Source organism: Henckelia pumila, chromosome 3 (genome assembly GCF_033568475.1).
Source record: "Henckelia pumila isolate YLH828 chromosome 3, ASM3356847v2, whole genome shotgun sequence".
NCBI lineage: Eukaryota > Viridiplantae > Streptophyta > Magnoliopsida > Lamiales > Gesneriaceae > Henckelia > Henckelia pumila.
In genome coordinates, this window is record NC_133122.1 from 19985305 (window position 1) to 19998744 (window position 13440).

The following is a 13440-nucleotide window of genomic DNA, read 5'->3' on the forward strand; positions in this document are numbered from 1 at the left end:
GTCGTAGTGACTCTCAGTTTCAAAACGTCCTAATCAGGGCTGAGCACCCTATAACACTGACTTATCTCTAAGGAGATCCAAGCTCAATATGAAATGCACATGCAGCATAATATCTCAAAGCAGTAGCATGCATCATGTCATATAATATGCAACACATAAACATGCAAACCCGCTGGAAATCTCAGTCAGTGCTTACGTACCTTTCTAAGGCAGTTCCTAAAAGCACCCATCTAAGCTCCAAGCCTACCATGCAACACTACAAGTCATAAAAATCATGCATCATCTATCATGCTCTAAAAGTCTTAATTAAACTATTGCATACTCCCTATTTTCGATAAGAAGCTAGAGCTATACCTACGTCCGTCTTCATCCCGCTGATTTTGAATGCCCCAGAGCTTGGGCACAGCCTTGCTATGAACTCTGGACACGTCGCCAAAGCTCTGTTGCTTAGCTATTATTACGAACATTGTCCGTTATATAAAAATATACTAATACCTACTCCAACTCTTTATAAAAGAGTCTCAAAGCCCTTAAAATTTAGCATATATGGGAGAGGAGAGGATTTTGAACGATTTTCAAATGAGCCATCATGCCCCTATTTATATAGCACGATCGAAAGCTCTGATCCTTTCATGCATGCCACATTCGGAATGGCATAGATCAGAAGCTCCGATCTACACTTTGGACATTCTGATCACCTGCATACAACTACGTGTTCAAGCTCTAATGCCACGTGCATGATGCCACAGATCGGAAGCTCCGATCCTCGTTCGGAAGTTTCGCCCCCCTTGCTTCCGAACTTGCTTCGCTTGTTCCGATCTGTTTGGACGTTCCGAACTCAGTTCGAATCTTCCGAACTTGTTGTAAGGTCCAAAAATCCACTAGCTTAATCATGTTAAGATATCTAAATTATGTGATTTAATGCATGTTATTTAGTATATTTAATTTTTATGTGAAATTATGTGATTTATAGTAATGCCTGAAATTTATGTGATGTGTATGATTTTAAAATTTTCAGGTTGGTATTAATTTTGGGTTGTAGGGACGAGCCTAGCCTTGGATTGAGTTTAGAAAAATATTTTAAATAAAGTTAGTAGATGCAGAGTATTTTATTGAGAGAGTAAAAATTTTAAAAAAAAATTTTAAGTGTAACTAATGGGCCGTGTGAGAAGCCCATTAGTCATAAGTAAGAAAAGAAAAATCAGACGTTCAGATTTCTCTTCTCATTTTTTTTTTCTGAATGCCCACTTTTCTTAAAAAATCTCTCAAACACTGCCATCTCCAAGCTTGGGCTCTTCGACTTCTCAAGGCTAGATCGTTCCGCAGTCCAGGTTAATCCTAATCAGACGATTCAGGTAAGTTTTCATCGGTTTGAAACTCATTCAAGAATATAGCTATTTTAAATATTTAAACCCTATGTTGAAGATTGATGATCTATGCATATTTCTTGATGATTCATGAATATATATGATTAATTGTGAAACGTGAGGCGTTCCTGATATTTTTGGTACAAGTTTGATTAGTTGTAAGGGCTTAGATGTTTGAAATCTAAGTTTTGAGTTTGAGTGTGTTGGATATGGATTTTTGATTAAAATCTTTGAATTAATGGATTGATGAATGAGTTTTGAGGTGTTATTTGAAGGTTTATCAGAGTTTTGAATTGTTTTTCCAAGGTTCAAGAAGATTGGCCGAATTAGAACCCAAAAATCTGATTTTTGTGAAAGTTGTTCGCAGGCCAGAATTTTTATTCCGCGAATGTCCAGACCATGTAAGGGGGTCCGGAAGATGGTCCGGGTGCCCTCTGTCCCTAAAAATTGAAATTTTGTTGTGCACGGATGTTGGCACGGGGTCCGTGCCCCATCCGGACACGGGTCTGTGCAAGGTCCGAACAAGGGTCCGGAATGCCTCTGTCCCAAAATTTTTAACCTTCGTTTTAAGGGTCCTAAATTCATATTCATGTTATTTTAAGATGTCTTAAGTATATATAGGAGGTTGTATGAAAACATATCAAGTTTTGAATGTCCGTGACGGTTACCACACTACTCATACTTCATCACCCTAAATATTTTAATGTTATTGTTACACATACGAGATGATATTGCATGAAAGCTTAAGTTAATGTTTTCTCTTTTAAAGTTAGAAAATCCTTTTTATGCATTTTCTTGCTGAGTCTTTCGGCTCACTATACTTGAATGGTGCAGGTAACGAGGATGTGGATGCTTTTATTGATGATTATGTGGGCGGATATGAAGAAGAGGCAGGGATCGGTGCAACGGGCAATGCATGAGTGCGAATACTTTAGAATGCAAGATGTTTTAAACAAATTTTGAATCTTATGTCGATGGCCATGTTTGGCAAAGATTTTTAAATGCTATTTTATTTTGTGCACTTATTATACGCTATTTTTATTAAAGAAGATTATGCTTCCGCAAAATTTTTATTTTTTTCCAAATTTTAAGTATGTATGTTGAGTAACGCTCCGATGTTCAATTTTTGAAATTGGGACGTTACACTTGTCCAGGCCCAATTAAGCTTATTAACCATTTTTCGGGCGTTCTGGGTCCGATTCTTTGGTCCGTTTGATCATATAAAATCCTTTAATCATAATTTTATTATTTTAAACATGATTAGCAAATTAATCTTGTTAAATGAGATCGGGTTACTACAATTTGCGTACCTTCTAGCTTCTTCTTCATGGAAATTATCTTGTTTTGGGACATGGAGACAATTGTGTTGCACGCCTCCTCGAGCTCGGGGCTCATGTGGGAGTTTGCCTGTTCGAGTAAAGCTGTTGCAGCTGAAAAATTTGGATGTTGGTGTGTTCCAGTGTTTTCTGGCGAAGAACTTGTTCTGCTCATTTCGTACGTACTTGGTCGTTTTTTATCTTCACAAATCAAACATCAAATAAATAAGTTAATTAAGTTCATGGGAATATTAGAAATTCGATGTGTGAAAATTGTGTGCATGGTGTGCAGTTTTTGTGCACGTGCATGTAAAAAAATTTTGTGAAGTTCCAATATTAATTAAAAAAAATTAGCTAATTTTTCCAAGAAGAAACAATTAGGAGAAGAAAAGTATTATATATATCCATGTATATGTATGTTAAAAACATAATTTTTTAATATAAGCTAGGATTAAAGCAATAAGATTAGATTACGAAATAAAGTAAGATTTTCTAAATTTACATTACATAATTCACTAACTATAAATAAGTATCCCTTTACCCATTTCTATATACACACACATACGATTTATGTTATATTTAATGAATAATTCATTGTAGTCATAAGAAATGCAAATCTAATAAGGATCTCGTAAGCCTTTAATCTTTAAAATATATTTTCAAAGTTTTAAATAAATATAAATTTTTAATCTATAAATTTTCCATATTTTAATTTATGTATATGATGTTAACGGTTAATACAGATCTGTATATATCAACACAAGCTAAAAAATAATCCATGACACGACAAAAAATTATATTCGAATCTATTAGAAAAACATGTACGTTCCAAATAGTTGATACATAATCAACTTCTTTTGTTTAAAAAGTATTCTACATCGTTAATTATGACATGTATATCCGTTATTAACTCGATGAAACGTACACTACCAAAAAATCCCACAAGAATATTTATAAATATAAACCAAGAGGGTAAAAACCCATTAAATTGATATTTGATTTACCTTGTATCTGATGCCTCAAAGGCTCAAACTTTCAAAAGCTTGACTCAACTAAGTTTTAACGAAGAATTGCCGAAAGAATATGAAATACGAGGCAATATTGAAGGAAATGGATCTAATTAGGGAAAGGAAATTATAATGGAGACAAATGCATGGAAAATGAATTGGAGAAAGAACTATTATATAGAATTGTACATGCGTTGAGTTGGATATTTAAATTACCTAAAAGTTGGTGGTAATATTTATTACATTTGGTGTAAAGCAAGTGTACTTTATGAAAGTTGAATATATGTATGCATACACATGTATATATACCATTAATATATTTTTAGTTTTTTATTTGTAAAGATACACCTTCAATATTTATTAACGTGAGCATAATGCCCTGATTTTTTTTAAAATTTTTTATATATTATATGAAGCTGATAAATGACAATTTACTATAGATATAATTCGATGTAAATAAAAATAACAAATTTTTTTTTTTTGCGAGATCAACCGTGCTTCCGATCATACGTTCGAAGCAACAAGACCATTGACTCTGTAATGAGATAATATCCCGGCTATAGGATTTTATTAACCTATGTATGTGCATGATTATTAATCTTGTTGGGCCAAGAGAAAGGTTAATTGATGTGTAGATGAAGGGGTCCACCAAGTGGCTCATTTGGTTCTCTTCTTCTTGTTCTTTTCATCAAAGTGTTTAGATGAGAATGATTGGAGACACTGAAATGTGAAGAAGTGTGAGCCAATTTCGAACCAAGACACATACTTGTGGACAACTTCCCAACATTTCCATCCACTCCATTCCATTTTACTCCACCACCTCAACTTCCAATGTCACACCTTTCCCCATCATATATACGTAGAATAAATTTAGTGTAGGGAGTCCAAAATCAAATATTATCCTTTAAATATATATGTACATACACCCTAATATAATAAATCAGTAATTTCCAACAAAATAATTAACTCCCTTTTTTTAAGGGAAAAATATCATTACAATTAAGTTTTGAACATGAAACATTATCCCGGAAATAGAATTATGGTCTGAGATGAGCTATAAGTCATCGGCAAAGTACATTAACTTCATTTTACTATATATTTTAGGGAAAACTGCAATTTCGGTCCTATATGTTTGTCACTTTGCGATTTCGATTCTTTATATTTTCATATTTCAGTTTTAGTCCTAAATGTTTTGATTTTTGGCAATTTCAGTCTCTTTCTTCGAAAATGCTTACGTGGCACTATACACGTCAGCTTGACATCAGCACTGCAATGGTGCCACATCAGCGCCACGTCGAAAAAAGGACTAAAATTGCCAAAAATAATAATAATAAAGATAGCGGACTAAAACTGAAATCTGAAAACATAAAGGATCAAAATCGCAAAGTGACAAACTTACAGGACCAAAAAAACAATTTTTCCTATATTTTATATTGATTTACGAATATACCACAAGTTAACATATGAAGTTTGGGATCATAAATGCACTCAATATTGTGATTTTTCCAAAAGGGAAATTAAAAAAAATACCAGATATGAATTATGATAAAACAACACATGTTAATAAAAACCTAATTTGCCCCTTTTAGGTCTATCATATATATATTTTTTTCGCTTTTCTATAAAATTTCCTAATGCTTCTAACTATAAATAATCATTTTCATATTTCATTTCATATATATATATATATATATATACCCGTAATAATCATGATCCTATGATGATGGCAAACCAAACCTCCGGAGAAGCCATACTAATGGCGGCCCTCTCCACTCTCCCCCCAGCCCAACTCTCCGATCTCACCAACTCCATCTCCACCCTTTTCCGCCGCCGCCACTGCCGCCTCTCCTCCGTCCTCTCCTCGCCAACCCTTTTCTCCCTCACCCTCCACCACCTCCATTCCCTCTCCCTCCACCACAAATCCCTCCTCATAGCTCGCCACCTTCTGTACAACCTCATCCTTCTAAAAAACTCCATGCAAGGAGCATCCGCCGCCGCCGCAACACCGCTGTACCCCTCCGCGAGCATGAAACTCCGGGACCTCGACGCCGTCCTCCTTCTCCTCCTCCTCTGCGAAATCCATCAACACGACAGCCGAGAACTGCTCGAAACACCGCCTTCGCAATGGCGGATTCTTCTGCATAATCACGTCTCCGCCAACATCTTAAATCTGTCCCGGTTCGGCGGATTCTCCGCGTGTGAAGTATTAAATGAGTACATCGAAATGGTGGCGAAATGTAGCAGCTTCGTGAATGTAATGGCTTGCGGCGGTGAGTTGGGAAAGGCGGGAACAGGGGTCGCGGCGGCGGCGGCGGCTGTGGTGGCGCTGCCATCGGTGGCAGTGAGTGCCGGAGGGGAGTGTGTGATATGCAAGGAAGAGACTAAGGAAGGGAGAGAAGTGTGTGAGCTGCCGTGTGGCCATTATTTTCATTGGATGTGCATACTGCGGTGGCTGCGGAAGAGAAATACATGTCCCTGCTGCCGTTACCGGCTGCCGACAGACGATGTCCGCCGTGAGATTGATCGGGTTTTTGAAGATCTGGCCAGGATCGCCGGCGGTGTTGATGGCGGCTGCTTTTGCACATGATTGTTTAGATATTAACGACTAGCTAGTAAATAAAATTGAGACAGTAATTACAAATTACCGAAAGACTGTGCCTTTATTTGAGGTGATTAACATGTAATAAACTATTGATAATAATTCATCTCATTTTTAATTAAAATTTTACAAAAATTCTTAAACTCAAGACCGGTAATAATTAGATTCGAGCATGATTTTTAATCCTCGATTTCATCAAATATAAATAATCTATGGCTTGTATAAATTGAAAAAAAAAATTAAAAAACTCCTAATATACCCTTTTTTTCCAATCTTTTCAATCATATTTAAAGGTCAAGATTGTGATTTTTTGTTCTCACAATTCTAATCACAATCTTAATCAAACACACGAAACATGTCTGTGTGTGGGAATGTAGTGTAAGAAAGAAACGAATTGTGGTGGTAAACGAGAGTTGCAGAACGGTCGAATATCACTCGTTTGTGATAACAAAATTGCCGTTGAATCTTTTGTGTGGTTTAGGTGCTCGTTTGGCTGTTTGATATTGATGCGTAATGGAAGGATCTTGGGTTAAAATTTGACGAAGATTTCAAGTGTGTTTCTAAAATTGGAAGCGACAAAGTATGAGGTTAGAAATTAGACTGATGCAATTAATTATTTGCTCATCTAGGATCCCTTTGAGTGGCATTGAAGTTGTAACATCACGTATATGATATCACATTCACTTTGGATTCTCTTTTCCTGATTTATTTTTATTGTCCCCACACCTTAAATTTAAAATGGCCCGACTACAATATAATAATAAGCTTTACATATATGACAACATGGGCTATCGATTTCAGACTAGAAAACCAACCGAACCCAACCCAACTCATCCATGATTGCTGAAAGCCCAATCAGGAATACCAGATCACAAGGCCCGTCATTTTTGGAATTGTTTATCCAACACAATTGAGAAAATATACATAATAAATAACACAAATCTATATATACATATATATATATAGGTAATGTTTTTAAAAAGATTTCGAACTTATCCTAAATTTTCTTTTGAGTCACATCAACCCTTTTTTCCAGATCGCCCCCCCTCCCCCAAAATTTTGATCCTTATCTGTTTATTCTTGAAGTAGTTAAAAAACACATTTAGACAATGAAACTTGGAACAGGTGAAATAATCGTTACAGACATGGTGTCCTTTTTTTCCAATTTTTAGAATAACATGCAAATCTTATCCAAACACGAGTCATCCGAAGCACAAAACACACACATATTTCTTGCATGCAAATATTGAGATGACAGAATATAATATTTAATTAAAAACATAAGCAGATGAACAAGAAAGTCGTGAATATTTAAAAACCCATTTTCATAGGTACAAATTCACATCACATTCATGTTTCTGCACTAGCGTTAATGTTGTACTATAATGCACACATATCTTGCCTGCACGTAATTGATTGTTGGTAAAAGGAGGTGCATATTGTCTGGTACATGTAAGAAATATTTTAGTTTGACTTGTATTGTATATTTTGATGTCAGAATAGGCTCAAACACCTAATGTGGACTACTTAGATGAATCCATCATTAAAATATTGCAATTTGCAGGTTAAAAATAGAAACTCTCAGCAGATAGTCTTCAACTTCTACCATCACAAATATTAATTAATCTCACATCTTCACGTATAATTGCATCATCACATGCAGTTTAAAGAAGGCTCCAACGGTTCCAATTTAATATCAATATTAAGCTTCTAAAATAGTGACAAGCTAAGAAGAAAAGGACTTTCATTATTTAATATTCTAGGCACTGATTTATACGAGTTCTGACTTTCTGACATACTAACATATTTATAAATACTCTGGCCACAAAATCGAAAACCATAAATTTGAGACAGAAAAATTCAATCTGCAATGGAAAATCTATGCTTGTATCTTTCTCCAGTGATACTCCTGGCCCTTTATTGCACCACAGTTCATGTTATAAACAAACTAAGAAATCTTCCTCCCAGCCCTTTTCCAGCTCTCCCATTCATTGGGCACATATATTTGCTAAAAAGACCCTTCCATAGGAGCCTTTCTAAGGTTTCAAGACGATACGGGCCTGCCCTCTTCCTCAAGCTCGGCTCTCGGGCCGTCTTCCTTGTTTCATCTCCTTCTATAGTAGAAGAATGCTTAACTAACAAAAATGACTTAATATTTGCGAACCGGCCTGATTTTCTCAATGGGAGACATTTTGGTTACAACTATACAAGCCTCTCGTGGTCCTCCTATGGCGAGCACTGGCGGAACCTGCGAAGGATTTCATCTATTGAGCTACTGTCTTCTCACAGGATACAGATGCTCTCTCAAATTCGGGCTGATGAAACTCTAAACCTAGTTAGGAAGCTGTTGCATGTCACAGGGGAGAAATCCGACAGGGTTGTAGAGGTCAAATCAGCTCTTTTCGAGTACATGTACAATGTCTTGACGAGGATGATCATGGGGAAAAGGTATGCTCAAATTTATGAATGTCTAAAGTTAGCGGATTGTAGATAATTAAACCTACTGTCAACAGCAAGCCGGTTAAAACGGTTACTTTGAACCCACCCTCAGCTGCATTAATCTTTTCAAATACAGCCAGTCAAATTAATTGACAATGTATAAGTATAAAGCTAGAACCAAATGAATGAATGAATTATACATTTGTTTACACAGGTATTATGGGAAGAGTGTGAAGAACTCAAAAGAAGCCAATTTACTAGAGGAGATAGCAACTGAGACAACAAATCTGGCATTTGAGACGAATGTGATCGATTACTTGCCTTTCATGCGATGGTTTGGATTCCAACATGTAGAAAAGAAGTTGACGTCAACACATGAAAAGCGAGACAATTTTATGCAGAAGGTACTCGAAGAACAACGAGGAATGATGGAAAATATTGGTTCCTGCTCAGGTGATGCTGCAACTACTAGAAAGAAGAAAACAATGGTGGAAGTCTTATTGGACTTACAAAGATCAGAACCCGAGTATTACACTGATGAAACCATAAAAAACCTCCTCCTGGTAAGTTATTTCCATAATTTAAGATTCAGGCAATATCATTTCGCAAAAATATTGTTCTGCAGACATTCAGCTGCAACAGACATGTTGTAAAATGTCAACTTCCAACTTTCTCTGAGCACTAACATAACTAATGTAATTTAATAACGGAGCTGACATATTATTTTATTACTGATTCTTTATTGAATTTAATACATTATGATGGACCATTGATTAAACTACATCAAAATGGGATTTTTATATCAATATTATCTTGGAACTTGACTTCTTATATGATACAGGTGCAAAAATGTTACCATCATCCAGCAAAGAAATAGATCTTAAACATATATATACATGCGGGAGTCTTTAAGTATAGAATAAAGACACAAGAATATTTGGAACGGTTCATGCGAAGAATGAGCGGCATTAAACATCTCCAATGATTAAGAATTTATTTATTTTTTTCAATTAAGTCCCACACACATCTTTTTCAGAAACGCAATCTGATAGCGATCAAATTCAATACAGTTGAGTTTTATTCTTTCAATAATTTGAAGAACCTATCTAATTTAAATTATCGTCTCATTGCAGGTCAAATCAATATGTAATTTCATTTATAAATTCAGCTGAAAACTATACATTTCACATTGGTTAATCAAATAAAATTGCAAAAATTAATTCAAAATTCACCATTTTTAAAAAAATGAATTTTCAAATAAGCATGGGAAAAAACCTAATTGAAAATTCCCTCACATGATTTCAGGTTCTGCTTCAAGGAGGTTCTTCAACATCAGCAATCGCTGTAGAGTGGGCATTTTCCCTGTTACTCGACAATCCACACGTCCTCAAAAAGGCGCAGTCCGAAATCGACACACACGTCGGAACCGATCGCCTCATCGCCGAATCCGACATGGCGGCGCTTCCATATCTCCGCCACATCATCCTAGAAACGCTCCGCTTGCATCCTCCGATATCCATCATCATGCCCCACCGCTCCTCGGCGGAGTGCACGGTTGGAGGATACCGGATTCCGGCGGGAACTATACTACTAGTCAACACTTGGGAAATTCACCACAATCCAAAAATTTGGGTGGATCCGGAGACATTTAGGCCCGAGAGATTTGAGGGAGTGAAGGAGAAGAAAGATTTGGGCTTTAGACTAATTCCTTTTGGGTCAGGGAGACGGGCCTGCCCAGGTGAAAATTTGGCGATCTCTGTTATTGGTCTGGGCCTGGGCTCAATGATACAGTGCTTTGATTGGAAAAAGGTTGGGGAAATTGATATGAGTGAAGGTCTGGGGGTCACCACTCCTAAGGTGCAACCCTTGTTAGCTAAATGTACACCACGTACATTTGTTAACAAAGTTATTAATTAACTAAAGAGTAGAGCTTCTGTGATGGATCTATATTTGAGAGACGATTCGATCCGACTCATATCTCACAAAATTGATCTATTAGATTAACTCATATGAGTTTCTGTTTTGTTTCAAAGGATCTCTCTTTTGGAGGAAAATATTTGAAATTGAATCTAATATCCCATTAAAATAACTTCATGATTTTACTTTTAGCATGGTGAAATATTTAATTTATGAAATGAACATACCAACAATTAATTTAATAAAATCGTTAGTTTCAAATAAATCAATCTAATTATACTTTAAAGTATGTCTATTTCTTCATATCGACCTCCTTTTTTTCCTGAAGGGAAAGATCAAAATTTTTAAAAATTACTTGAAGAATTGATTATTAAATCGTGGTCATTGGTGATAATTACGTGGCCCAAACGCATGGGAAAATGTAATAATGGGCATGAATGAGATAATACTTTGTCCAAGGCTCCCTTAGCTTCTCAGGAAAGATTTAAAAAGAGGCAATTATTATCACAAATTTTGTTTTGTTTTTGTTTTTTTTTTTATTAATGTGTGGAATAAGTACGCTCCTTACCTCATAATTAAGAGATAATTTTATCATATCTTTATTACTCTTAATTTTATCATATCTTTATAAGTATTATCTCAATAATGAATTTAAAAGCAGATATTTATCAATACATGCGAGAATCACTCAAAAAATAGTAGACCTCACATATCTTTACTATATAATAATTGTTAAACACCTTAGAAAAACTGTCATGTCAATTTAATATTTAGACTGAATTACCCTTACTTAAAAATTGTAATTACGTGCAATTACCAAATCTGATTTCAAAACATTGGCTCCACTTCACCTCAACCAACGTTTCTCAATCTAATCTCATTAACCGTAATCCCTAATCTCATATTTCAAAATTCCTGAGTTGGCCCCACTACACAACCTCAAACCCACGTTTCTCAATGTAATCTCTCATATTTCAAATTACTTCCTCAGGTTTGTATCTTATCTTCAACCAACTACTAGGTAATGCTTTCTATTTTTTACAAATATTTCCGATTATTCTTCACCAAAAAAGTGAAGAATCGGTTAATTTCAATCTATTTATTTAGTGCATTAATATTTTTGTTGTTTTCCTCTTCGCAGATATGTTATACCTTTTATTGAATTTTTTTTCTCATCATTTTGTCGCAGTTGGTAGTTTTCGTCAATTATATTGCTCCACTCATTCGTTTTTGTAGGATTCAAACCTTTATGGAATGTTTTTTGTTCATCCCAGGTTTAGCTGCAATCGATTTACTTCGGAATTGGATTTTTATTTTTATTGATTTTCCTTTGCTTACTTTCGTTCCTACACTTTTTCATTTTCCTTATCTATGGAAGATTCAAGTCGTTGATTTTCTCTAATTTAATTTTTTTTAAGTTGTAAGTTAGAACACATATTTCTTCTTGAATGAATTTATTGTCGTTTGGATCAAAGATGTTTTGTTACGTGCATCACATTGATTCCATAGAACAAAACAACAAAAATCAAGTTTTTATATATTTTTTTATATTACACACGTAACGCGTGTACTTATTGACTAATATTAATAAATCTCAACCTTTAAATCTATATTGAGACAATGCTGGTACATATAGCATCTTACAATTAATTAAAATTTTTGAGGAATAATATATATATTTTTGGACAAATCAATTTTCATTTTCATATAAATAAATAAACAAGAATTTAACATGGTTTGAATTTCGCCTACTCCATTGTAAAAACGATGAAGGAAATTCCCCATCAACCAAATTTCAAATCCAAACACACACCCAAAATCTCTCAACCAAATAATGAATACATAACACGTTAAAAAGATTACATCTTTTGTCTATCTTTAAAAATAAAAGAGAAAATATGTAATAATCGCAATGTTTCCAAGTGATCCTCGAGATATATATGCACCATAGTTCTTATAAATTACAGAAAAAAACCCAAAATTTGAATTTGATCTCCAGCAAACTGGATTGTGAGATCGAAAACAAATTAATTATTTTGTCAAAAGTTATAATTGATAATGACGTTTCAACCTCAATATTTTAAACCATATTCTAATCCAAGCAACACATGTTTATATCTCAACAATTTTCATCTAAATAATTGCAATTCATATTAATCAAATACGTGACATTGACTTCTGATTATAACGGTTCAACTCTGATATTTTAAATCATACAATATCTCAAACTCTCTGTTTTGATTTTGATATCCTAAAAGACACCGTTTGATTTGAGGTATGATATAAGTAATATATAGATAAGTAATATAATGTAATAAAAAATAAATAAGAAATGATAGTTAAAATAGTATTGAATTTGATTGATAGATTATAGTTTATTTGATTTGATTGATTATATCTTATATAAAAATGTTAAATGACTATTTTGTCATTTAACAATAAATAAAATAAAAATTATAATATTTATAAGGGGTAATATAATAATTTAAATTCAATGATTTGATTGATATAAGATAAATAATTAATCATTTGATTGATGTAAAATAAATAGTTAATATATGGGTAAATAATATGATGAGAAAAATGTTAGATGAGATGAAATGAGTTATACATATATTAGTAATATGATGAACAGAACGGTGCCAAAATGTATGATGTATCCCAATATCCCATAGGCAATAAATGAACTGTGGGGGGGACATTAGCCCATTGATATAGTCAGCAAGTTAAATGTGAGGTTAACAACACGCAGAAGAGTGACACAAAAGAGGCATGGGGCGGTGAAATTTGCACAC

General features: G+C 34.4%; 2 protein-coding genes across 2 annotated transcripts; both read left to right on the top strand.

Annotated features, from left to right (window-relative positions):
• Window positions 1-5413: 5413 nt before the first annotated feature.
• LOC140893262 (E3 ubiquitin-protein ligase SGR9, amyloplastic) lies at window positions 5414-6369 on the top strand. The gene has a single exon (XM_073302329.1). The coding sequence runs from the start codon at window positions 5414-5416 to the stop codon at window positions 6275-6277; it is 864 nt and encodes a 287-aa protein (XP_073158430.1). The 3' UTR covers window positions 6278-6369.
• A 1312-nt stretch (window positions 6370-7681) lies between these two features.
• Window positions 7682-10786, top strand: LOC140891805 (cytochrome P450 81Q32-like). The gene is made up of 3 exons (XM_073300453.1): window positions 7682-8737; window positions 8943-9291; window positions 10034-10786. Exons 1-3 carry the CDS (start codon window positions 8160-8162, stop codon window positions 10643-10645), a joined length of 1539 nt encoding a protein of 512 aa, XP_073156554.1. The 5' UTR covers window positions 7682-8159; the 3' UTR covers window positions 10646-10786.
• Window positions 10787-13440: the final 2654 nt, after the last annotated feature.

Bases quoted from the DNA above. Each gene is read 5' to 3' on its own strand.
- LOC140893262 (XM_073302329.1), top strand. From the start codon at position 5,414: ATGGCAAACCAAACCTCCGGAGAAGCCATACTAATGGCGGCCCTCTCC.
- LOC140891805 (XM_073300453.1), top strand. From the start codon at position 8,160: ATGGAAAATCTATGCTTGTATCTTTCTCCAGTGATACTCCTGGCCCTT. The intron at 8,738-8,942 runs GTATGCTCAAAT...TTGTTTACACAG, and splicing joins AGGATGATCATGGGGAAAAG to GTATTATGGGAAGAGTGTGA. The intron at 9,292-10,033 runs GTAAGTTATTTC...ACATGATTTCAG, and splicing joins CCATAAAAAACCTCCTCCTG to GTTCTGCTTCAAGGAGGTTC.